The sequence below is a fragment of the Juglans microcarpa x Juglans regia genome, chromosome 7D (genome assembly GCF_004785595.1).
Source record: "Juglans microcarpa x Juglans regia isolate MS1-56 chromosome 7D, Jm3101_v1.0, whole genome shotgun sequence".
Taxonomy (NCBI): Eukaryota; Viridiplantae; Streptophyta; class Magnoliopsida; order Fagales; family Juglandaceae; genus Juglans; species Juglans microcarpa x Juglans regia.
This window is the reverse complement of record NC_054606.1, coordinates 22952802-22979444: the sequence shown is the minus strand read 5'-3', so window position 1 is coordinate 22979444 and position 26643 is coordinate 22952802. Positions and strand designations below refer to the sequence as shown.

At 38.6% G+C, this 26643-nt stretch overlaps 2 protein-coding genes and 2 long non-coding RNA genes across 12 annotated transcripts in view; 2 read left to right on the top strand and 2 right to left on the bottom strand.

Moving 5' to 3' along the window:
- On the top strand, window positions 1–14492 carry LOC121239533. The gene is made up of 4 exons (XR_005935313.1): window positions 1–11; window positions 396–401; window positions 13442–13446; window positions 14166–14492. It is a non-coding gene; the product is annotated as an uncharacterized LOC121239533 (long non-coding RNA).
- Window positions 725–6962, top strand: LOC121239531 (zinc finger CCCH domain-containing protein 55-like). Its single transcript, XM_041136796.1, is given in 8 exon segments — window positions 725–2067; window positions 2307–2483; window positions 4822–5001; window positions 5086–5105; window positions 5108–5176; window positions 5360–5632; window positions 5750–5885; window positions 6069–6962. Coding segments are annotated over 8 exon segments (2040 nt in total). The 5' UTR covers window positions 725–1066; the 3' UTR covers window positions 6253–6962.
- The window catches only part of LOC121239529 (putative disease resistance protein RGA3), a 35672-nt gene continuing 21559 nt past the window's right edge, over window positions 12531–26643 (bottom strand). For 2 of the 9 annotated variants that reach the window (XM_041136787.1, XM_041136790.1), the window contains 2 exons: window positions 13149–13219; window positions 12531–13074 (listed from right to left, as the gene is read on the bottom strand). In XM_041136787.1, the coding sequence (XP_040992721.1) occupies window positions 13196–13219 (24 nt within the window). In that variant the 3' untranslated portion in view covers window positions 12531–13074; window positions 13149–13195. Of the gene's footprint in view, window positions 13844–26643 lie in introns of all 9 variants that reach the window. The other 7 variants (XR_005935311.1, XM_041136788.1, XR_005935310.1 and 4 more) reach the window with 6 other exon arrangements.
- On the bottom strand, window positions 13992–25614 carry LOC121239534. Its single transcript, XR_005935314.1, has 3 exons — window positions 25482–25614; window positions 16322–16330; window positions 13992–14004 (listed from the first exon to the last, which is right to left on the bottom strand). It is a non-coding gene; the product is annotated as an uncharacterized LOC121239534 (long non-coding RNA).

Here is a 26643-nt window from a genome sequence, read left to right as displayed (position 1 = left end):
ATTATCATTCAGTCCTATATTTTATATTTATAAGTATTTTTTTTTCTTAAAATATGTATATATTTTTTATAAGGTGTGGGGTAATGAATAATAACTGATGAGAAGAATTTTTATTTAATTGCATAGGCCATTATCATAAATAGACAAATTAAGAATGTTTTAGTTATATGCCTTTCTCTTAATTGTGAGTTATGATTTCAACCAATTTGTTTACTCGTTGCATCAATATAAATCATTTTTGAAGGTTTTTTGGTTAATTATTATTTTATTGTTATTAAAATAAATAAATAAAGTATTTGAAAAATTATAAGAAATCTTATTTTATAATACCTTCAATATGTTAGTGATATTATTTAAGATCTCTGATCTTCTAAAGTTTCATTCAAATTTAAAAGTTAAGAGTAAAATAGTGATAAATACATAAAACTCATAATCATTAAATATTTTAAATTACCCGAATGAGTCTTTATTTAAAATCTTTTTAAGTTAAAAAAGAAAAGAAAAGAAAAGAAAAACAAAGTGACCTTACACAACCCAATGAATAATTATCAAATAAAAGGAGGGAAAAGTGAAAAAAAAAAAAAAAAAACAGGAGGGGCCCACGTTTAGCTAGGGTTTCATGTTCTTGTGAAAAACAATTTAAAAAAAAAAACTTTTTTTAAAAAAAATCTATATGGTACAGAATGATAATATTATATACTGTGTAATTCATATGGCTTATACAAAATAACAAAAACACATGAATATGTATTGTATGTATTATGTGCTGCTCGCGCTTATGCAGATCTGAACTCTTACCACTCTCTGCCTCTTCAAGAGAGATTGCAGGTACAGAAACCGAGAGAGAGAGAGAGAGAGAGAGAGAGAGAGTAAAGAGTGAATAGTGAGAGAGTGCTGTTAGCAACTTAGCAGTACTCAGTACTGCCTTTTAGCAAGCCCGCTTGTTATATTTCAAACCCTACTGATTGCCAAGCGAGAGAGAGAAGGGGTACCTCAAACCTTCACAATCCTTTGTTTCTTGCTTGCTTCTGTTTTTTCTCTCCTAGAAGTAAAAGCCCAAGAAGCAATGGATCCTTTTGAAGCCACAAACGTAGTATTCTCAAAGATAAAATTTTTGGAGCCAGAGAATGCCTCAAAGATCATGGGGTACCTTCTGATACAGGACCTTGGAGAGAACGATTTGATACGCTTGGCCCTTGGGTCTGAGACATATCTGCAGGCACTCATCTTCAAAGCCAAAACCCAGTTGGGTCTTCCCTCGAATATTATTTCTACACCCCCTACACCTTCCTCCCCTTCGCCTCTCAATCCCATAGCCAGACCAACCAACGCCAACCCTTTTTCACACTCCTCACCTAGACTCCCCAATGGCTTTGACTTTCATAGAAACCCATCTACTGCCTCCTCAAATTCTTGGCTACTTTCTGGGTTCCCAAACAAGCCCATTAGCCCAAAGTCAAGTCCTTTGCTAACCTACGATAATATCCGCGCCGGGTCGCTTGCTTCACGTTCATTCCCATATAGCAAGAATGGCTTTGAGAACGGTAGTGGCACTAACACTGACCTCATTGACGAGCACCACCTCAACGAGTACCTCTCCTTCCTCAACGACTCTTCATCTTCATCCAGGACCGAAGATTTGCTCGATCCAGGATTCGAATTTGGTCATGAAGTACACAATTGGGCACATTCTGCCAATCATGGAGAAACCCATCTTCACAGACGGAGCTATTCGGCGAGCGAAGCGTGTTTCGCGTCAGAAGAACCTGGCTTGGAATCTGGGTTCAAGCCCTGCCTTTACTTTGCCAGAGGGTTTTGCAAAAATGGCAGCAATTGCAAGTTTGTGCACGGCGGGTTTGTTGATTCGGTTGATATTCCTTCTGGTCCCATTGTGGGTTGCCCGAGTAAGTTCGAGGAGTTGGAACTGCAGGAGGAGATGATGAGATTGAAGGCTGCGCAGCAGCAAAGATTGGCTGCGCAGCAGTTCATGGCTGGAGTATCACCGTCACAGTCAGCGTACAACAAGTGCATGAATTTTCTCTTGCAGCAGCAGACCGAACCCCAGAGGTATACTGGCGATGACCCATTTTTCGCTTTAACCTACTCTCATGTTTATCACATGTAAAGGTTACTGATTTCGAGTTTTTTCTGTTTTTGATGACACATTGCAGATTGCCCATTTTGTTTTCAACTTTGTCTGTGTGTTTGACTAAAAGGGTTATTGATCTTTAGTTTATTTTGGCTTTGGGTTCGTTCATGATGTTTTCTTTGGGCTGCATTGCTGATGCATTGTAGAGCGGTGGCAGCTCCGACAGCATTTATGATGGGGAAGATTTTTTCAAGTTGGGCCGCTGCCGGCCAGAGAGGAATGACTTTTTGGCAATGGCATCTACAGAAAAGTTGAATTCGGCTTCGAGGCAGATCTACTTGACCTTTCCAGCGGACAGCACTTTTAAAGACGAAGATGTTTCCGAGTACTTCAGGTAATATACCAACCTTTCGCTTTTCGATTATTCCATTGTCTTAAGGACTAAATCGCCTCTACTTCAGAATCACGCATTAGGTTGCCATATACAGTATTTGTTGATATGCATTGTTTAACAATGTTTTCTTCACCAAATTATGAATATGGAGCCTTAGCATTAGTTTCTCTATATGCATCTTCAAAATCACATCTTTTAAAGATTGATTTTGCATATCAGGAAAAATTACCACATTGGATTATACATCTTTAAACCAAATAATAATGAAATATTATTATTTTAAATTTTTTTCTTAAAATTATTACTTTTATATATTTTACAATTAGCACTATGTGCTCAAAAATATAAATTCCATATATCTAAATATTACCAATTTCATATATCAAAATTACCAATTTTATCAATAAATATTAATATGTACAAAAAAACACTTTGTATCATCAACTTAATACAAATTTCATATATCAAAATCATCTTCATACAAATTTCACAAAATTGATTTTAATGGGTAGGAGAGAGAAAAAACATTAAAAATAATGTTTGGAGAGTGAATAGTGCTTCTTCAAACTATGTAAAAACTTGAAGAAGCACTATTCATAGCTATGTAAAAATTTAGAGATGCATAAGCCAATGTAGATGAATTTAAAGACATATTATGCAAATATGAAGATGAATATAAAGATGAATAAACCATTGCTAGAGCAGCTGTTATGTTAGCAATATTCATCGTTGGACTTTTGAGGCTTTGTTTGTTTTCACAACACATCTCATCATTACAACTTTTTTAAATCTCCACACAAAATAAAATAAACAATTTAACTTTTTCAAATCCCAAAATAATAATAATATTAAAAAAATATATTCTAACAATGTTTTATTTAATTTTTAATTTTTATCTCAACTCTTCTCATCTTATCTGTGAAAATAAACCAGGCCTAAGCAAGCATGTCTTTTGAGTTCTGTTCATTATGTTCTATGCATTCGTGCTTTTTTTTTTTTTTTTTTGGTGAATTGTTTTTGGTGTTCAGGGATGAAATTTGTATCCCATCTTGTGATTTCTCTTTCGTAATGGAATTATGATGTTGTGGCTTGCACCTGCTTGGAAAAGACTACCTGCTTTAGCTTCTCTTTACTGTTTATGAATTAAATTTTATCATACCTATAAAAAAGGACCACATGCTTTACAGCATTGTATCCACTTCTAGTTTGTGTGCGGAGTTCATTGCTTTAGCCTTAAATGTCTTCTCAATAAACTTTTGTACCCGTGTACTTGGCTTCGCCTATTTTAATAAAATTCTTATTTACTGATATAAAAAAAATAAAACTTTTGTACCCATTTTGCTCCTTTATACCTTCCACAATGTTATGGAAGAACTTCTGTGGCTTGGGTAGCCATTGTGCAGCATCCTTGGGATTCCTATTTTTCAAGAGCCATTCGGTCTGTTATTGATAGAAGTTCACGTGGAGTTAGGGAGGGAGGGAGGCCTATAGTATCTTGCTCAAAAGCTGCAATACCCGATACATTCAATCCAATGTTCATATCTGATATATTAAATGTTTCTTTAAATTTGTATATTTGATATCTGCACTGTTCCTTGGGATTAGCTAAAGCGGTATTGCTAGATATAATGTGTAGATGGAGGATCCAAGTGGACAGTTTCTAGGAAGTTGCATTCTTGTCATATTATTTACAAGAGATTGGTCACTTGGTTTGTTTGACTCATCAATCAAGTGCAAGTGCTTGAAGAACCTACTGCAAAATTGAGCTTGATATTGTTATTTGAAATGTTTTACGATTGAATTTAACTTGTTTTCGAGCAATATGTGGTCAATGAAGATGTGGAAATCCATCTTTTGGAGAGGAAAATTTGATAGGTATGCAAATTTTACCCGTGATTTTAGATTACAGAATGCAGCTATGATTGCAGGTTCTGTCCTAGATCATGGAGGCCATAGTTTGCTGGTTGAGATGCTGGAGTGTTTAAATGTTTTTCTCTTAGTGGTGGGCTTGTGTTTGAGTAGAAGTACTTCTTTAGATGACCGTACATGTTGGACAGCCCTTTTTCACTTGAAGGTGTCCTCTGGGTTTATGCTGTTCTTGGAGAATGATAGGAATGCAAATTATTTACTATCTTTATTTAAAAAAAATTCTGAAGTATTTTTTCCAGCCTCCTTATGAATGGGATCCATTCTTGAGTAGCAGAAAGCATGATCTTGAGTGGCTAACAAAACAAGTTTTGTATATCATGTTATCAAGTTATATTCATCAGTGTGTGCATTTGTTAGTGTTTAAAAGTCAAACTCAGGAATATAATTAAAATTTATTATCTCTCTGAAGCAATTTTGGACCAGTCCAAGATGTGAGGATTCCATACCAGCAGAAGCGAATGTTTGGGTTTGTTACATTTATCTACTCAGAAACTGTGAAACTCATTTTGGCCAAAGGGAATCCACATTTTATATGTGATTCACGTGTGCTTGTCAAGCCCTACAAGGAGAAGGGAAAATTTCCGGACAAGTATGGAAATCTTTACTCTTGTGCCATCTAGATTTTGTCTTGTCCACTTGCTGTTTTTATACTTTTGTTTTTTATTGATTGCAGAAGGCAACAACAGCAACTGGAGAGGGAGAGTTTTCACCTTGTTCAAGTCCCTCTGGGCTCGACTCTAGAGAATCCTATGATCTGCCCCATGGTAAGCTTACATGCATGCATTCTTCTTCCTGCGTCTTTCCTTTGAATTTTCCCTTTCGTTCTTGGTGAGAATGCTAGAAAGGCAATAAAAAACTTTTAAGCTGATTCTTTTCAGTTCGTTATGCATTCTAAACTTTTTTGTGTTTAAATCATTTACCTCACTGAATCTCAAATCTCCTTACAGCACCTAGAATGTTTTATAATACGCAAGAAATGATATTGAGGAGAAAATTAGAGGAGCAGACTGAACTACAGCAAGCAATTGAACTTCAAGGAAGAAGACTGATAAATTTGCAGCTTCCAGACTTGGATGAACGTATACACCACCACCAGCGCAGTCTGTCTGTTGGTTCTCCTGTTCTCGTAACTGCTCAGCTTCATGCTAATGTCAATCAAAGTGTCATCCTCCCATCTGTTGGAACCAAACAAGATGTTGCACAAGGTCAGCCATATGATGGTAGCCATCAGATATGGCTTTGGTTTTATATCTCTGGAAGATGTAGCTTATTAAAAAAAAAAAAATTCTCTGGAAGATGTAGGCTGGTAGTGATTAATATGTATTCTGTTGGTGCAGGTCACAGTGACAATTCTGCTGCAGCTGCTGAGCATCATCTTTTGCACGAAGCGAATCCAGCTTGTATTCACAATAATCACAGTGCCAACAGCAAGGAGGACATCTTCCATGCTGAAGAGTTTGATCTCCAGAAAAGGTATGGAGCTTGATAATCATATAAAAATGAAGGTCAGCCATGATAGCAAGCATCACTCTATTTGAGTTGTATGCTCTGCCCTCGCTCCTCTGTGTTCGTGTGTCTATCTGTAATTTCTAGTTCTTCTCAATTGCTGATTATGTTCTCTTGCTCATTTCCCCTCTATGTTGACCATGAGGGCAGTGTAGAGCAGGTACTTCCCGATAGCCTTTTGCCTTCTCCTACCAAATCAGTAGGGGATAATCTCTCTGTCAATTCTGCTGCTGTGTTGGAGGTTAATGAGAGCTCCGCATTCTCCACTACTCAGTATTCTTCTGGAAAAGATTTATCACTCAGCAATTCAACTAATGACAAAGCTTCCAAATAATATCTAAATGCCAAGGTGCATCCCTCAAGAAACTCTCTCGCTATACTGATAAGAGAATAGATGGTGGATTCAACTTTAGATATATTTATTTTTTAATTCCTTGAGTTTTCTATTGGCATGGAACTTTTGCAATGCAGCCTTTGTAATAAACGTGAGCATGGCTGAACGGACTGACTTTCGGGTAACAGATATTCTTTTGTTTCTTGAATTTTGCTAAAAATTAAAACTACAATTTGCAGATATCTGGTCAAGGCTTCTTGGTGATTAGAGTACTCATGTTTATCTTGGCAGAAATCATAGAGAAGCTTATAAAAGGGCGAAAAATCCTTCAAAAAATATAGGAGATTATACCTACATCAAAGAGTAGATCCATAGAGAAGATATGAACGAGTACATCACCATCATCGGCAATACATACTACTACTAACAGCAAATACATATTCCATACATCAGGACAGATGATTCTGAGTAGAGAAGGGTGTTTCTCTTCTACCGCCGTAACGACGCTGTATGTGTTTCTGGACCACACTGACTGGAGCAGTACAAAGGATTGTAACTTCTATCACACTGTCAGCTACACATTTTCTTTCTTTTTACCATATTTATGTTGGGAGATGTTGTTCAGTAGAATTGGACTTTATGCCAGAAGATTAGACGAGACAAATATGTACAGGCTACTTTGTTAGAAACAAAGGAAGTTTAGAGGAAAATGACTTCCCATCCCAGCTTATATTTTTAATTTTCCCTTTCTGAGCAGTAGATAATCAAACTAGTAGAACACGACAAATAAGAGTAAAAATTCCCTTCATTGTTATCACCCACCACTCGAGTGCAGGTTCATTTTATAATGTTAGTTTGGTTTGGTCTTGTTCACTCTAGGGAACTCTCGTCTTCTCTCTTATTTTAGGCCCACATGTTGGGGAAAGGTCGCTTTTGGCACATGGGTGCTGACACCATACGGGTTGGGGTATAAGGGTATTACTCTCCTTTCCCTTTCAGCTTATTGAAATGTTTTTATTTGGATCTAAGTTTTGTGGAAGCCAGATCCCTTGTGTGCTGACAGATTTAGCTTTTGCTCCTGCATGGAGCCCAATTGCTGCTTTCCTAAACAGGAATTGTCTAAAACTGACCCTCCACAACGTGATGTGTTAATGCTTATAAAGATTGAAGAAATATAACTTGGATATGATATGATTGCAACAATCCTGACAATCAGCCTAAAGATTGATGGAGTCTCTCCTATGCAAGTTGCTTTTGTTGCTTACAGAAATGCCCACGCTCATAAAGGTTTCCATGCAATGTGGGGTGGGTGGAAGGAAGGGAAAGTCTGGATATGTAAAAGTGGAATGATTTTTCTTACTCCAAAGTCCTAAATCGTATCGGTTTTGCCAATCAGTCTATGAGACATCCTTAATTATTTCCTTAAACATGAAAGGGGATCAAGATAAAAGCTGGAATTACTCATGGTGTTAAAAATTAGCTACTAAGCACCCCCCCCACCCCCCCCCCCCCCCCCCCCCCCCCCCCCCCCACACACACACACACACCAAATCCCACGTCCTTTGGTGCTAAAACTGTGTCTTGAACCACTTTAAATCATTGTCTTTTTTTTTTTTAAGGGATGATTTCAGATTGCCTTTGTGTTCATATCTGAGAATCGATTTACCTGGGAAGACACATTTGACTCCAAAGTGTCATTCCAAAGGCCAAAAGAAGAGTGTTCAAACGGCAAGTTGGAAGAATAGTATTCATCAAAACAGTTTTTATGGCTGACTATTTGATTATAAAGACTGCATCGGCTGTTAATAGGATGATGTAAACCTTTTGGTAGGGTTTTACAACTGAAAAGAACCTTAATTTCATCCTCAAGGCCTGTCTTCCCTTTGCTTGCCTAAAGAGAGCAGGGGACTCTTGACTTTCGCCCGATGACCCTTTTAATACGGCATTAGATGGTCCCAAAAACTGCGTAGGCCATCCACTCAAAAAATGGAACATTATGGATTGAGCCTTTTTAGGTACAAACGGTTTGGTGTGCCAAACCGCGCTCCAACGCTGACATAGCTTTTTTTATTGAAAATAAAAACAAAAGAAGAAAAATTTTAAAAGAAGAAGGTCTCCTGTCTTACGAAATCATTTCACTTTCAATTCGTACCGTTTTATTAAACGGATGCCTTACATGTCAGCATTGGTGCGTGGTTTGATATGCAAACTTGCTTGCAATAAGACTTTTCCTAATGGGATTACAGTCATTTGAGGCAGCTACGACCAAAGCTACCGACTCTAGGGGATTGAGTGGGGTCAAGAAATTTCGGTGTTTGGGAAAACATGATTGGATGGTTATGGAGAGACTAGGTTGCTCAATTATTCCTATTGTGAAGAGAAGGTTAAAATTAATTGCATGGATACCACCGGAGAGAGGGAGGGTAAAATTAAATGTGGATGGTAATTCTCGTGGTAATCCGGGTGAATCCGGTGGGGTGGTAATATTCGGGATTCTAGAGGTGAGGTTATGGCGGGTTTTGCGCACTACTATGGGCAGGCTACAAATGCTATTGCTGAGTGTAGAGCTCTCCTGGATGGGCTGCGGTTGTGTAGGCGGTTGGGGTTGAGGGATATTTTGGTAGAATTAGATTCAAAGGTGATTATTAGATGGTTGGCATCAGGAGTGTGCAAATATTGGTTTCTTTAGAATTACTGGGAAGAAGTGAAAGAGATTGTGGGTGAGTTAAACGTACGGTTTCGACATATTTTTAGAGAGGCGAATATGGTGGCGGATTATTTGGCAAAGCAAGGATCTTATGGTATTAATTATGACGAAGTTCCATTTTATATTAGGGGGCTCATTCGCATGGACAAGCTTGGCATTCCATACATTAGGCGATGATTGAGGTTTTATTTTTATGGGATTTGTTAGTACTTGAGTTTTGCTTTTTGTCTTGGGCTAGCTTAGCTAGTAGGTACATCATGTACATGCAATTGCCACCAGGCATTATTCAACTCATTTCATGTATTGAATCCTGCAATACAGACATGAATCATGACCATACTTAACAGTGCAGGGGCCCCCAGAGAGGGTAATATACTTGAACAAACCAAGCTGCTGCACCGATTGGATTCACTTCGTTTCCAACGACAATATACTTGAACTTGACATTGGAAGAATAATCTTTAATGTTCCTCTAGACCCAATTAGTTGCAGCTGAAGGGTCGGCAAGGTCTTTAAGGCTGTCATTAGGGACGCCAACAATGAGTTCTATGTTGGAATCTCTAAGGGGTTCCAGAATTTCTGGATATGGAGAGTAAATGCGCATCTTGCCAATGCTCTGTGTTTTGCAGAGACTTAACAGCTTCCGACTCAGGTGGTAAGTTGTCTGCATTGCCACTTCCTCCATAGCACACACCTATGGATTGTGCACCTGCACAATGTATTGAGCAATGATTTAAATGAGTTTCAAAGAAGGCAACAATATGTACACATGCTATATTTGGTAATCATGGAATAACGCAAGAAGAGAGAGAGAGAGAGAGAGAGACCCATATGTTGTAGGCTACACAAAAGCCGAAGTAGCAGCAAAATGGCTGCAATGAAAGGTTTATTCCTCATTGTATACATAGAAGCCAGAGAGAAGAGGAGAGGAGAGGGAAGGGAGGAAATAAGTTAACACTTGGCTTTCAAACAGATCGATTATATTACTATTAATAAGTAAGAAAATTCCTGAGATGACCAACTACTATGTAGCAAAATGTTCAAGAGTTAGTCTGAATTTTCTTTAATTTCTGTCTTAAGTCGTTGAATAGTCCTAGTATTGGGAGCCATGCATTCATGCATTTAACCTGCTTGGCCTCAATAAATTATGCAGAAGTTCACCGGAATTAGTGGTTACTTAAGCTTGACAATCATCCAAAACTGAGTCAACAAAGGGTGGTTGACAATTCACGACGTTTTTTGTATCAACACGCCTGTGTGATATGACTTTGACTTTTACCTTGAAGGAGATGGAAGGACACGGTAGCAAGATGGTTTACAATGATGTTTATCCCTGTTGAGAGCATTGGCCATTGCCGAGTTCAAAGTGTGGCTAAAATCTCAATTTTTGGCTATAATATCAACTTTTGGCTAGGTGAATTCATATTGGACTAGTCATCTTAAAGTCAAAATAATAATATAATGTTATATATTTTAATAATATTTTTAAGATTTTTAAGAACCCGTTGTGTTTGATGGTTGACTTGTGTACAATGTCTCATCTAGTCATCTGAAAGTGGAACTAAGACTCAGATGTATTTGTTTACACTCCAGACAGAGAACATGAGATGTGCATGGACGAGAAACCATGGTAGCGGGAGTTGGTACTAGTTGAAATCAGGGACTCTTTTTGGTGGTAGAAATGGGGAGGATATAGTTGGGTGGAGGATTCAATGCAGTGTCACACAGCAAGTGTGAGGATATAGTTCTGTCATCATTAGAATGTTTAGCTGTTTCACAGGCTATCCTATCCACAAGTACATGTTGTATGTTTCTGTAGAGCATTTGCTTGTTAAAGGAAGGTAATCTGAATTGAGTCTAAGAACACGCAAAAACGATTACATGCCATACATGAATATTCAACCCAGGCTACCATTCTATCAATCACACCAGTGGAAATTAGAATTACTAATTTCATTTCCTCTCTCGTACAGGAAATCCCCCCAAATCGTTTCTTTTCTCCCCCGAAAAAAAAACCGTTTCTTCTCTTCTTCTCCCAGGGTAGCCAACCTCCTCATTCAGCATCCCTCACTTAACATTCCTCCATTGATAAGCATCAAATAAACTCAGAAAAGTAGTTCATTGTGATACAAATTTAACATTCACAGAAACTAAATTGAAAAGCCAGAAGAAACTCGAGCTCCTAGATTCCAAATCACATCCAACAACCACCCTTAAAAATTACCGTTTCTTCACAATCCCAAAAGAAAATAGACACCATTCCCAAGAGCCAGAAGAAAGCAATAGTACCAGAACATAAGAGAGCAAAATCACATTTATTTTCAATACTGAAGCAGAATCGTTGACTTTAAAAGTACTTGGTGCTTTCAAAACTGTTTCTAAAACTTCAATTGAAATTTGTCTTTTATTAATTTGATTCTACCTGCATATTTTTGCATCAATATCTTTCCACCATTTACCATGTCTTCTCAAACTTCTCTTAACTTGAGCACCATTCAACAAACTCAACAGGCCGCGGCGATGTAAAACTCGTTGCAATTAAAGGTTTTTTGCGGCGATTTTATTTCCAACAGACACAAAATTGCCGCAAGAGGCTTTATTTCTTGTAGTGAAGATGGGATGGGAGTAGCAGCACTAGCTGGATCTTAAACATTAGTACCACACGTGCTCGACTTTGGAAATCATGTTGTTTCTCATATTAATCATCTTCCCAACTAAGAGGGTGACAAGAGCCACGGCCTCCACCAAATCTCTCATTGCTATATATAGTTGGCATGATTGTTTTATGAAATTATTTTAAATTTCTATAGGTTAAAGAATAAAGCATATATTAGCAATCCAGGAAAATCATGAAGGCGTCCATGATTTTTCTATAGTTGGCATTGATGCAGAGGACATGTGAGCAGAGTCATCAGGTGTTGGATGAAGTATGGAATGAGGATATTGAAAAATGGGATAGCTTAAAAGAACTATTGATGGTTGGTTCAAGAGGCAGTAGAATATTAGCATCCACACGCAATAAAACGGTGGCAAAGTTTTAAATGAACACGAGTCATGGTCCTTATTTAAGCGACTAACGTTTAGGGATGGACAAGATCCGATCGAGGAATTCAAGAATCGTGGCAAGTGTGTAGGTGTCCCACTAGCCATAAGAACAATTGGAAGGACGTTGTTGTGCTTGGAAAACTCAGAAACAGAGTGGATGTCTTTCAAGAACAACAAACTGTCAAAAATAAAAGAAAATAACATCTTACCAACTTCAAGTTGAGTTATGATTTAATTCCCTCACATTTGAAGCAATGTTTTGCTTATTGTAATAGATTTCCAAAACATTACATGATTAATAAATCCCTTCTCTTTAATCTTTGGATAGCATCAACAAAATTTTCAATTGATCCCATTTCTCACTATCCTCATTCCACACATCATCCAACACCAGTAACTACTTCTTTCCGAATACGAGAGGCCAATGCCTCCATTGCAGCAACTTCTTGTTTCTGGTTTGTTACAGATTCTAAGATTTTTTCTACAATTTTTTGAACATCAAAGATATCAGATACACAAACCCACATTTTTAACTGAAAATATTTTTGGATCGTCTGCTCATTGAAAATGAATTGAGCTAGTGTGGTCATTCCTAATCCTCCGATGCCAGTATATAATCGGAAGGATTCCTACATTCTCTTTAACATTGGAATCAGAAATAAGTATATCTCTGATCTTCTTCTTGTCATCCTTTCTACCAATAACTTCTACCTCAGGTACAAAAGAATGATTAGTATCATCCCAAGTTCAGCAAAAATCAAATTACCATCACTTTCCATGCTAAGAAATATGCAGACCCTGTTGAAATTGTCGTCGTGAAATTACATAGCCTCAACATTGCTGCCTCCTATATTTCTTCCCTTTGCTCTTCTTCCTCCTCCTTACCATTCTCCTGGATGTGAAGAATCATGCATATGGTGATATTTCTTATTTGACTAGGGAAGAATAAAACAATAAAGAAAGCGAGGTAATCATAACTAAGTTATTTACTTGTAGAAGTCGCAGTACATTAGATTTTTTAACAAACTCTCAGTCCCTCTCCCCTGTTTCTTCTTTACTCAAAGTCGTTTCTGCAAATTGATTTTTATAAGTTGAAGGTGAAGAAGTGGATACGGGGATAAAGATAAAATTGGTAGAAAAATACCTAAATGAACGTATTTTACTCAAGGATGAACGTATTCTAGTTGAGGATCAGGACAAGTGCCGCTTTGGGATGTGAGCAATCTTGGGCCAATCCTCACCTCTGTCTTGTTTGCATCTTTGTAATAAGATGGGGCAATCATGAATTGTCAACACTTTCCAAGAGGTTAGCCTACTCATTGCTTCAGGCAGTGATGTCAAACCAGAGCATCTAAAAATTGTGAACCGCTCAAGTGATGCCCAATTGCAGATCCACTCTGGTATAGCCATCAAGCTTGAACAATATGAGATTCAGAGCTTTCGTAGAGTGGTAACATGTTGAAGCCCCAACGGGAGAGACACCAATTTCGGAATATCTGTAAAATTCAAAGATTTGAGGCTTTTAAGCCCTTTCCATTGCATCCCGTGCTCATCGTTGCCTAGATCAAGCATAGGACACTTACTAAGCTCTAGTTCGTGAAGTGCAGTGAGATATTGTACACCTTGGGAGAGAGACTTTAATTCAGGGCAGTTAAGTATCTCCAAACTCTGGAGAGATATGAGGTTTTGCAACCCATCCTCTAGAAGTGTTTCTAGATCGTCAATATAAGAAAGGGTCATATATTCTTCAATTTGGAGAGAGGAGCAGATGAAAAGGCAATGGGTGTAGAGGAAGCGGAGGAGGAGGCATTCGTTATTGTTTGTTGCACTGCCTTCCACCTGGCTTGTAATAGTAATAACTATTTGTCATGTCTATAAACCCATTTGAAAAACGAGCTTGGTTGGGACCGGGTGTTACATACATCATTCCAGTTCCAAATTTCTTTCCTTGTGTCGTATTAAGTTTTGGCTTTCCATTTATTCTTCCTATGTAATTTAGGCTGTCATATGCCTGTATGTATCTTTATCATATCCGAGTTATATCTTCCAAACATTTCTTGTTTTGCCATATTTGTCAGTCTGTACTATTATTGGAATTATATGGAAACTAATTTCTCAATTAATGTAGGAGATCTTTGTTATCCAGAGTTGTTGAGGAGAGTGTAAATGCTCCTTTCTTGTTCTGTTTCATTTGGAGAGTTTCTCCTGCTTAGAGAAACTTGAATTCTCTTTTGTGCTGAAGATAATTTTTTAGGTCTTTGGCATCTTGATTCTTCTATTGTACCACCCAATTAGTGAAAACTTGGATAATTTGTTTCCTTACAGTGAGCTCGCTATGGAATCTGGGCTCATTATCTACTTATCAAAAAGAAATATGGGCTCATTGTCATCAAATTATGGGTGTTTTCCCATCAGGCATGAATTTTCTAAACTTTTTTTTGTAGATGGTGGAGATATCCCTAGATAATGTAATAGGAAATGTGGGATTAGTGCTGACGTACGGAAACGTACCAAGGAAAGAAAATCCGAGAAGAGCTGTGTCTTCCCAAACTACAAGCCACAAGTTTTATTGATAAAACTCTGCAATCCTTCCCATATTCAGAAAAAATGATAACTAACTATCCATCCCATATTTGGCCCCCTTATACAGAAGAAACCAACTAAGGAAACTTATTTGGAAAATGAAATAACAATTAATGAAACTTTATTCAAAGGAAATAAAATCTGCAATGATCCTTATATGAAGCTATCAATGACCTCCTCTGTTCACGGCTACATTTCTTGGTTCATTTTGGTAAGTCGCTTGCTGTGCTACCCCCAATCACGCTTACTACATCAGATTCTTCCCCACTGGAAAGTAATCTCGTCCTCGAGCTATGGTCAGGATAGAGTGCTTCATCTAGTGGATGGTACTCGAAAATGTCTGCTATGTTGAAAGTAGAAGAGATTGACATGTTATCGGGAGGTCAACGACATAAGCATTATCATTTATTCTCTTCATAATTCGGCATGGTCCGAACTTCTTATTCTGCAGCTTGTTGTAAGTTCCAGTTGGGAAACACTGCTTTTGTAAATGCACCTTTACCAAATCTCCTTCTTGAAAAATCTTCACTCACCTATGCTTGTCCGCTGCTTGCTTGTAATGTGAGTTGGCCTTTTCCAAATTGAAGCGAACATCCGAGTGAACTTGCTGGATTCTTTCTGCCAAATTTTCTACTGCAATACTAACTTCAGGAAGTTTGGGAAGTGGGATTAAGTCTAGAGTATGCTTCGGTGGCCGAGTGTAGACAACTTCAAATGGTTTTTTCTCAGTTGATCGGTTGATCATATTGTTGAAAGCAAACTCCACTTGTGGAAGGCATATATCCCACTGCTTTGGTTTATCCCCAGAAATACACCGGACCATGTTGACCAACATGCAGTTTGTTACCTCCGTTTGCCCATCTGTTTGCGGATGGCAAGTGCTACTATATTTGAGGTTGGTTTCAAACTTCTTCCAGAGGGTAATCCAAAAATGGCTGAGGAACTTAACATCTCTGTCCGACGTAATTGACTTCGGAATTCCATGAAATCGCACAACTTCCCTAAAGAAGAGGTGGGCGACGTTTGAAGCATCAGCTGTCTTTCGACATGGTATAAAATGAGCCATCTTCGAAAATCGATCAACCACAACAAAGATGGAGTCCACCCCGTGTTGGGTGCGTGGAAGGCCGAGTACAAAATCCATACTCACATCTTCCCATATGTTTTCCGGCACTGGTAAGGGGGTATAAAGTCCGGTGTTTTGAGCTTGTCCCTTTCCCACTTGACAAATGGGACACTTTTTAACAAACCTGCCAACTTCCCTCTTCAATTGTGGCCAATAATATCGCTCGGTAACCAAAGCAATAGTCTTGTCTCGACCCACATGACCTCCCAAACCTCACCATGTAACTCACGTATCAAATGTTTGCGTAGAGAAATCCGTGGGATACACAGTTGGTTGCCTCGAAATAGATAGTCATCTTGAATATGGAAATCTGCTGTAGGTAGCTTGAGTTTGCACTTCTTCCAAGTCTCGGCAAAGTCATCATCTTCAACATAGAGATCTTTGAGCTGTTCAAAGCCAATAATTTCAGTCCGTAGGGTGGCTAAGAGTTCCCCCCGTCAGCTAAGAGCGTCCGCAACCTTGTTGTGCTGCCTTGACTTGTACTTAAGGACCATGGTGAATTTTTGTTTGAATGTGATCCACCTGGCATGCATTCGGTTCATGTGGGTTTGAGTATTAATGAACTTCAGCGCATGGTGGTCACTATATAGCACGAACTCTCATTGGACCAAGTAGTGCTCCCAATGCTTTAAGGCCCTGATTATTGCATAGAATTCCAACTCGTAAACAGTCCACTTGCGCCTTGCTTCGTTTAATTTTTCACTAAAAAATTTGACAGGTTGGCCTTCTTGCGAGAGAACCAGCCCCAATGCCAACAATGGACTCATCACACTCTACCTCAAATAATTTTTCAAAGCTGGGCAGCGCAAGAACAGGGGCTATAGATAGCTTCTCTTCAATGACAGCAAAGCTCGTGTCTTGTTCATCACCCCACTGAAATTTGCCCTTCTTCATGCATTCAGTAATTGGTGCCGCTAGAGTGCTAAAATTTCGAATAAACCGCCGGTAGAAAGTGGCTAGTCCATGGATGTAATGCCCCGTTCCCGCATGGATCGAAGAATTACTCCCTATAACTTAAAACTCACAATTCATCAATATATTTATAGACTCCAAAATATAATATCATCAGAATACTACAAAATCTCTTAATAAAATCCGCCACTTCTCAGAAATCTTCTATGAGTAATCCACTATGTTTAAATAATCATCTCACCGATGCTCCATAATCCTGATCTTTAGTTGGACTATTCAAAAATCATTTGAAAAATAATTGGAGATAAGGGGTAAGTTATCAACAACTCAGTAAGCAGAGAACATATGCTAGCGTGCAAACATGATCATTTACAAAATAGAGTATGCAGAACAAAATATTTCCTAGAGTTATCATGCAGAACAAAACATGTTTTCAAAAGTAACAGAGCGATGGTTTTATGACAAGTAAAACCCAGAGTACTTTGGCATAACATAACCTGAGCATCATCATCACATCAAAACAAAACATCTCACAGAGCAGAGACGATGTTTCAACCCCGTGGTAGGGTTTTGCTAACCCCGGTGGCCAAACCGGGCAGAGACATAAGTGAAATCTTTCCTTTATTCTTCTCGGAACCTCGAGTGTGCACACAGGAAAGACCACAATAAAATCACTTTGTTTCTAAAGTGGGTGCACTCAGAGACAGAGAAGTTGGTACCAACCCAAACAGAGCAGAGCATAACAAAGCAGAGCAGAGCATAGCAAAGCAGAGCAGAGCAGAGACAGAGTCAGATACAAAATCAGTACACCATGCCAAAGGTTTTCAGATGCCATATCAAAATAAAACAGAGTACCAAAACATAATCAGATCATTCTTACATGCTGAAAATAAAAGTCGGAGCATCTTTCTAAATAAATGCACAATTTTTCAGATTCTCAATATCGCTCTTTTTCAGATTTCAGAGACAACATGACAAAATTTAGCTCATGTCTACACAATGCATGTCAGAAAGTATTTTCTCTTTTCATACAGATTTCACGAGTAATGCAAATAAGCGACCGATGTTGGTTTTTCCCAAGTTCTCATTTCATCACAAAAATATGTAAAGTTTTCAGAAAGTCAACCTCAGTCTCAATAATTCGTGTAAGGTCTAGCATAGGAATCCCGCATACCTAGACTTAGCTTTTTCAGAAATTCCTTCAAAATATCGAACAATAATTAATCGTCACCTATAAAATAATCACGTAATTCTCGTAAATTTCTAATTAATCTCATATTTCGATATTTAATCCTAAACTTCTAAAATAACCTATTTAATTCCTCAAAACCTAAAATTTTCATAATTCCCAAAATACCCTCATTTTCCCAAAACCATCAATATCCACTTGATTGAATTCGTGCCAAATAAAAAAATTTATCGAATAAGTATTATGATAATTATATAACTCAATAAAAATTAATATTCGAAATATCTAAAATACCAACAATATTTCATAAATAAAAACAGTAGACTAAAACCGGGAACTTTCCATATATATATATATATATATAAATACACCCTATGAATAAAACAAACGATAAACATACACATGAAATTATAGAAAATGCAGCGGCGGCAGGGACTCACCGAGATGGAAGAGCTAAGACGGAGCTGGGTGCGGTGCTGCGAAGACGTCGCCGAGCTGAGCAACTGAGCACGAGAGGGAGAGTGATGAGAGAGAACTGATGAGCGAACACGGTGAAGGAATGAGGGAGAGACAGAGAGAGTATGGTGTGCAGAAAGAAACGGAAACTTACCGTGAGACGAAGAAGAGGCGTGCGACGTTGCACAGGGTGGATGGGAAGTGGCTAGCCGGTGGCTTACAGTGGCTCTCCAGATCTTCGGCAGACTCTTGTGCGAGATGCGGCTCTGAAGAGGGTGGTCGAATCAAGCTTTGGCCCTCACACGTTGTTGCTCTGTTTTTGACTAGGAAAAACAGAGGTTGCAGCAACGTCTTCATGCAGTCTCGGCAGCGTTGGTTGGTGGTGCAAGGTAGTGCTGCGGCGGCTGAGCAGTGGGCTACGGTGCAAGAGATTGCATGGAGGATCTTGGCAGGGAGCTCTCGTTCGAGGCAGTGGCTGGGCCTCGGCATGGGTCCTCTCGCTTTACGGTGACTTGCAAGTTTCCGAGCGTCGAGTTGCAGTGACTACTTGAAGGTGGTGAGGTAGCTGGAGTGGAGTTCTCAGTTTGGGTAGGTTCTAATAGCATGGAAAAAACCTATGAGTGTTCTATATATATATATATATATATATATATATATATATATATGAGGTGAAACCCTAGAGATAAGAGAGACGTGTGTGCGGATGAAAGGCTGAGCCGTGTGTGTGCATGGAGTGGACGAGAGGAAGACTTAAGGGTGAAAAAGAAATATGGATGGAAAGAAAGAAAAGAAAAATAAAACATGCGGAAAAAAAAATTTACGTGTGAATAAAACAAAATAAAATGAACAAAATAAATAAATAACCAAAATCAATAAATAATAAAAAATGAGTTTGATTGGGTCCGGGTGTTACAATGGAAGCTTCGAACTTGCATGAGGGTTGATGGGCGTGGCCACTCTCGGATAGCCTGAACCTTTGCTTCATCCACATGAATTCCATCTGCACCGACAATGAAACCCAGAAATAATAATCTGTTGGTGTTAAAATTGCACTTCTTTAAATTAACGTACAACTTGTTCTCCCTTAGAACTAAGAGCACTTCGCGCAAATGCACCATGTGTTGTTGTTCATCTTGGCTGTACAGGAGAATATCATCGAAATATACAACAACGAACTAACCAATGAAAGGCTTGAGAGTTTGGTGCATGACCCTCATGAAGGTGCTGGGCTCGTTGGATAAGCCGAATGGCATGACCAGCCATTCGTAAAGACCTTCCTTTGTTTTGAAAGCTGTTTTCCACTCATCGCCGGGTCAAATTCGTATTTGATGATAACCACACCTCAAATCAAGTTTTGAAAAAATTGTTGAGCCTGCAAGCATGTCTAGCATGTCATTTAGTCGCGGTATAGGAAATCTATATTTTACCATGATTTTGTTGATGGCGCGACTGTCCACGCACATCCTCCAACTACCATCTTTCTTTGGAGTGAGCAAGGCTGGAACGGCGCAGGCACTCATGCTTTCATGGATCAGCCCCTTGCAAATGAGGTCCTCGACCTGATCTTGCAGAATCTTGTGTTCATTCGGACTCATTCGGTAATGTGGCAAATTGGGGAGGCTGGAGCCTGGTACCAAGTCAATGCAATGTTGTATGTCTCGCATGGGGGGTAGACCAGGAGGCAATTCATGAGGAGCAATATCTGAAAATTCTTCAAGTAGTTGTTGAACATGGGGATGAAATTCGGGAATGTCCTCTTCAGTTCTCCCTTTCACCACCAACTTTAAAACTTCTCCACTCTCTTTTGCATCCATCAAGAACTGATCTTCGGTTACCATAAGAAAATTATTCTTCTTCTCAGGCATTGCTACTTCCTTGGACTTCTCTCCCGTGGGCAACAACACCACCTTCTTTTCATGCCACCAAAAGGAATAAGTGTTGTCGCGCCCCTTATACGTGGCATCCACATCAAATTGCCACGGCCTTCCGAGCAACACGTGACACACGTCCATCTCCACCACATCGCAGTCTGCTACATCATTATAAAATTTACCAATTGAAAATGGAACTCGACAAGTAGTGGTTACCTTAGTCTCGACGCCCTTCTTTATCCAACTGATCTTGTATGGCCTGGGATGCTTCTTGGTGCTCAGTTGTAACGTAGAAACCAATGCCTTCGACACAATATTTTTACAACTCCCACTATCGATAATCAGATTGCAAACCTTTTGATTAATGGTGCAACGAGTTGTGAAAATAACGTGCCTCTGGGTATGATCTTCAAGCTTCGACGTCAGGAGGAGCCTTTGAATAACGCAGTTCACTAGATCACCCTCGTCACCTTCAACGAGTTCGTCCTCTTCGCCTGACTCCCCTTCATCCTCCTTGGTCAAATCCTCACCATCCACCATGTTAACGGCTCTTCGAGCAGGACACTCGTTGGAGCAATGCCCTGGTTGATTGCAGCAAAAAACACTTGCCACTGATAGGTTTGCTATAAGGATTTTGGTTGAGGCTTCCCCTGCCCCCAGTTGGAGTGGCGCTGGATTTGGGACCCTGGTGGATATTTTGCGTCCTTTGGTCACGACTGGATGAAGGGACATGTGGTGGATTCGATTGAGTTGGTGGTTCAGTTACTCTGTTTGCCGTTGCATAGCTTGGTGACCTGGTTGGGGGGGGGGGGGGGGGGCGGGCGATAGGGTCCATACGGTGTTCAAGGTGACCTTGTCCTGGATGGCAACGCGTAGTCCCCCAATATATCTCACCACTTGCTGCCCCTCAGTCTCTGAGAGATTGTTCCTAGAATTCAATCGATAAAACTCTTTCGTATATTCATTGATAGTCCTGGCACCGTACTTGCAATTCTGGTATTGTTGGTACAAGAGTTGTTCATAGTCTGGTGGAAGGAATCGTTCCCTCATCAACCTCTTCATTTTGGACCATACACGGACAAGTTGCTTGCCTTGGTGTCTTCGGTTGTTCTGCGTTTGCTCCCACCAAGCCGATGCTCCACCCCGTAGCTTGTAAGCTACTAACTTCACTTGTTGATTTTCTCATATTTGCATGTAGTCAAAAAAGTTTTCCACTTCCGATAGCCAATCAAGAAAACTTTCAACATGAAGATGACCGTTGAAACATGGCAAATCAATTTTGATTTTGAAGTTGGTATTGCCATCACGACTCCTATGATTTGCTCCTCCCACCAAGTCTCCGAATTCTTCATCACTGGAGGAGTCATCTCCACCAAGGTTTAGTGGTGGTCGTCTGGGTCCCTTTCCTCCACCTGGATGAGCCCTATCTCCTTGCCTTTCGTTTTGGTCCCTATTGCCCTCCACATGGACATTGGTGATGGAACTTTGAATTTCTTGTAACATGCGTTCAATCCCCTCAAACTGCTGCTGGTTTTGTTTGTTCTGAGTTTGGATAGAGTTCCAAAGAGCTTGCGCACTGAGGTCCTTATTCCTGTGTTGGTTGCCTTCGTTTCTTGCCATTGAGTCAGGCGAAACCTTACTTCGATGCCAATTGACGTAGCAGAAACGTACCAAGGAAAGAAAATCCGAGAAGAGCTGTGTCTTTCCAAACTACGAGCCACAAGTTTTATTGATAAAACTCTGCAATCCTTCCAATATTCAAAAAAATGATAACTAACTATCCATCCCATATTCGGCCCCCTTATACAGAAGAAACCAACTAAGGAAACTTATTTGGAAAGGGAAATAACAATTAATGAAACTTTATTCAAAGGAAATAAAATCTGCAATGATCCTTATATGAAGCTATCAATGACCTCCTTTGTTCACGGCTACATTTCTTGGTTCATTTTGGTAAGTCGCTTGCTGTGCTGCCCCCAATCACGCTTACTGCATCAAGTGCTTTCCTGCTAGTGTTCTGGGAAATTTGAGAAGAGCAGGACAGTAGATGCTCTGAAGGTGCTTGCTCTAACTTGCAATGAACCGCTAGTCATCCATGTAAGAAATATGGACAGGTTATCAAGAAGACAAGTTCATGTTACTCTCTAGTGTCAAAACATTTAAGGTGACAAAAACATGTTGGATTTTTATTTGTCATTTATGCAATGACATAAATATGTTGAGATGGATACTTTACTCCATGGTTCTAGAAAAGGGAAATCTCTCGAACTCGGAAAAAAAAAAATTGAAATCAAATTTATAGACAATGGATGTTAGCAAACCATAGACATCTCTCAGGAGGACTAGAGAAATAAGTAATTGATAGGGGTCTAGTTGGTTTTGTTAGTTACCTTTCTGGTGTTTCACAAATTGCTTTCTGGGAAGTTTTTATTCAAGTTTTGACTACAAATATGTATCCTGTTTTATGATAATTGCGGCGAAATTCTTGTTTCTATTACTTATGAATTTGCTTATATTTCACTAGCTTTCATAGACAGCCAATTAAGTCTGCAATATAATTTTCTCCTCATGTGGGGGGTCCCCTAAAGTGTGCCTCCATAATCTTATTGAATTTTTATTTCATTCAGTCTATCCTGTTTTCTCTTTACCTCTAGTAGTCCCTCCTCTTTTATCTTTTATTATTTATTTATATATAGTTTATCATTCTTGATTGTTTGATTTCCTTTTCCTGAGATATATTCTGCAGTTCAAATCCTTTGAGTTTGATGTGGGCTGATTTTTTTATAGGACTTGGATTATCTTGGGTGATGTTGTGGATTTTCTAGCATGCTGGAGAGGCTTTCGAGGTAATTCACAAGTTGCAGCAATCTGAAAAATGGTCCCTACATGTATGTGTTAGCACATTTGGCAGGAGCGAAATGATAGAAGCTTCGAAAACCATGTGAAAACAATGGAGGAGCTGAAAGTTTTTTTCTTTAAAACATTATTTTCTCGGGTGGGGGCCATTGTTTGTAACGGACTAAATGTCCATGACATAACAGAAGATGTGTTTAACGTCCATAAACTAGCCTAGCTTTTCAGAGTAAATAAAACTGCCTCTTCAACATGCCAAATAGGCTACCACTCTGTACGACATAACCCAATTAGGACTGAACAATCCAAAAATGGTGTTCCCAAAGCACTGGCTACCTCGCAATCAAGCAAAAGATGGTCAATTGTCTCCCAACCCTCACAAAACTTTCTCTGATAAAGGATTTAACTTAGTTTTTCTTTTATGATTATTGCATCAAATTTCTTTCTTCTGCCTCTCATTGTTCCCACATTTTAGATGGCAAAACAATGCCAATTGTGTTGTACATACTTCACTGCCCACAGTTGCGATGCTGAAGTGGACATTTTATAGATATTTTTTTAAAAAAAAGGCACTTATATAAATTCCACTACATGACTTATTTTCCTTCTTTTGTTTTAATTCTTGAAGGCATTGTCCAACCTAAAACTAATTTAATATAAATGTTGACCCAAGGTTGGTAGAATAGGCTTTGGACCACTTTTATAAAGGCTGAAAACACTTCTATCATTCAAAACTTTCTAAACAAGTGGTTTGTTTTTTTGGTGTGAGGTGGGTGGTATTCCTTCAAGGCCCTTCTATTTTGGACCACAATCATAATAAGTTTGAAAACCTCTATTTTTCTTCTGTTGGGAATAATTACTCCAAATGCACAAGTGGTTACTAAGAAATAAATCTATTTATTTCAACACTCTCTCTTACGCTTGGCTTTCAACCATTCATCCATGTGTTGGCAAATGGAATTTTTAAAACCAGGTGGGAGATCTTAGGATTCAAACATAAGATTTCTTGCCCTGGTTTCTCGTATGAATCAATTGGTACCAAATGATCAAGCTGTTAGGAAACACTGAATTTGTTTATGCAACTTCTTCTCTTTTGGACAACCAGTTGCATAAACTGCATAAACTGTTTTTTGGAATGAATAATTTGTTTATGCTTTTCTGATCTGGAGACGCTTAGTCAATCATGGGTGCGGTAATGGGTGTAAGAAAATCCTGTCAGTGGTGAAGTTACCGAGCCTTTAAGTTGGTTTACATGGAGACAGGATCAGTGGTGAAGTTGGTTTATCCATAATGCTTTCATTGTAATATTAAAGATGATTACTACAACTTGTGTAGCTTTGTTTTAGCTGTACCTGATGATGAACACCATATAGATACAATCAAACAAAACAATGGTGGTGTTTGAGATGCTTATGGTGCAAGATGCTTGAAACATACAGATGGAAGCTGTTTAATTAGCATTGAATGCATATTAATTGTCTGGGAAAATGTTTTACAATCGTGGCATAAATTCTCTTTATCTGATTTTTCAGCAAGAAAATGATTGTACTACCAACATGAAGCCAAACCCAAAAAGAAAAAATGAATCTAAGTAATACAAGGAGAGGGGAAAAAGCCAGCAACGGCATAACAGTTTTCGGTTTTTTTTTTTTTTTTGATGAAGAGCCGAGAATCACCTGTCCACGAGTGATCCCGTCCCGATTATATTAATAAACCCTCACTTATGGCGGAGGAAAACCGTGATTACATACTAATACCCGGCGTTACAATTTAAAAATCCGAAACCAGATATTAAAAAAACCTAGTACATCTAGAGAAAATTACAAAAACAACGTCCTCACCTGCAAAAAAACCATTAGTACAACAAACATATACAATAAAATCTAACCAAACCAACACAACAACTAAATAGAACCAGATTCTTAATTCTGACAGCACCTCAAAGAAGGTAACCCAAGTTTATCCAACCGAAGTAAACCTCGAGGGACCCTAGGCAATTCTCCAGCTATATTCCAATCCATATTAAAAATAACAGTTTTCGGTTATTTTTATGAATAACATTATTATATAATATATCTCCTAAGTTGGAAATAAAAGAGCATTAGAGGTTTCTCACCTGCATGTTTCTTCAAGCATTATTGCATAATTGCTTGGGCCTGTTTGGCTACTATACAGAGAATGGCATTGTGTTAAAGCTTTAAAAAAAATGAAAGCAGTTCAGCAACATGTGAAATGATGCCACATAATGTTTTATGTTTCCAGACTTTTCTCCACTTGATAAGAAAGAAACAGCCAACTTCAGAACTCTCCCTCTTCCTGTATAAAAGAAAGAATACTTATTACTTAATCATATATGCTTTTGATTATTCTATTATATATGGTTTGAATCTCACTGGATGCAAACAATCCATAGGGATGATCGGACTGGCCAGTGCCTGTGCACCCCAGGATTAGTCGGGACGTTGTTCCCTGACACCCAATGCCAACAAAAAAAAAAATTATTCTATTATAAATCACAAACAGGAAAGAGAACTGAGGGTACAGCAGATGAGCACCTTTCCTCTGCACATAATTTTTGAACATTGAGCTGCAGAAATTCTCTGTTGGCATTGACATTCTGATGTGCATGCATTGCATGTACCTGGCTGCTAGTAATCTAAAACCAACATGAAATACGGTATCTCCTAGCTGTCCCTTTTACTGATTTAGAAAGACCATTAGAATATTAAGTCGGAAGTGTGTGTTTGACATGTAGAAGTGCAAAGAATATTCTGTTGTATTTGTATTAAAAGTTTGGATATGCAAATTGCTTCTACTGTGGGTAGTTCAAAAAGGCTTAAAAAGGAAAGGAACTGCATCTTTATCAAGCTCGTTGAATCTTGTTTCCATTGAGTCAATGGCTTTGAACAAATCAACTTTTGGACTATTGTTATATCGGAAACTAACCAATAATCTTCAAATAATGTAATCAACTTCACTTTATTTCCAGGAATTATAAAGCTTGTAAATTTTAGCTAAAGGTTCAGCAGTCGAACACAGGTGAACCTTTTGTTTTGTTTTTCTCCAATTGAAATGAACTTTTCCACGCAGGTTTTGGCTGTGTGATTTTGTACGCTAGCTTCACAAATCTTTTGTGTCAATGTAACTTCTGTCCAAGCTAAGCTAACATGCATGTATGTCATGAAAATTTCAAGGACTTGTCCAGTCCTCCTTAAGATCCTGCAGCCTCCTCTGCATAACTTCATTTAAAAAAGCTGAATGCATGGCCTGAAGAATTAAGCACTTGATACTTCACTTCTCACGAAATCCATAACATAACCTGAGATTAAGGTTCAAAAAAGAGCAAAATCACATTTATTTTAAATCTTGAAGCAGAATCGTTGACTTTAAAAGTACTTGGAGCTTTCAAAACTGTTTCTAAAACTTCAATTGAAATATGTCTTTTATTAATTTGATTCTACCTGCAGATTTTTGCATCAATATCTTTCCACCATTTACAATGTCTTTTATTAAACAAGAAAGTGTAGAACAAAAACAAGACTAGACCTGAAATAGCCAGAGACTTGCATAGGGTTCCAAGAGATAAAGGACTGAGAGTTTGTTGAATGGTGCCGAACCATAAAGCAGAAATGTCCTTCCTTAACTCCCA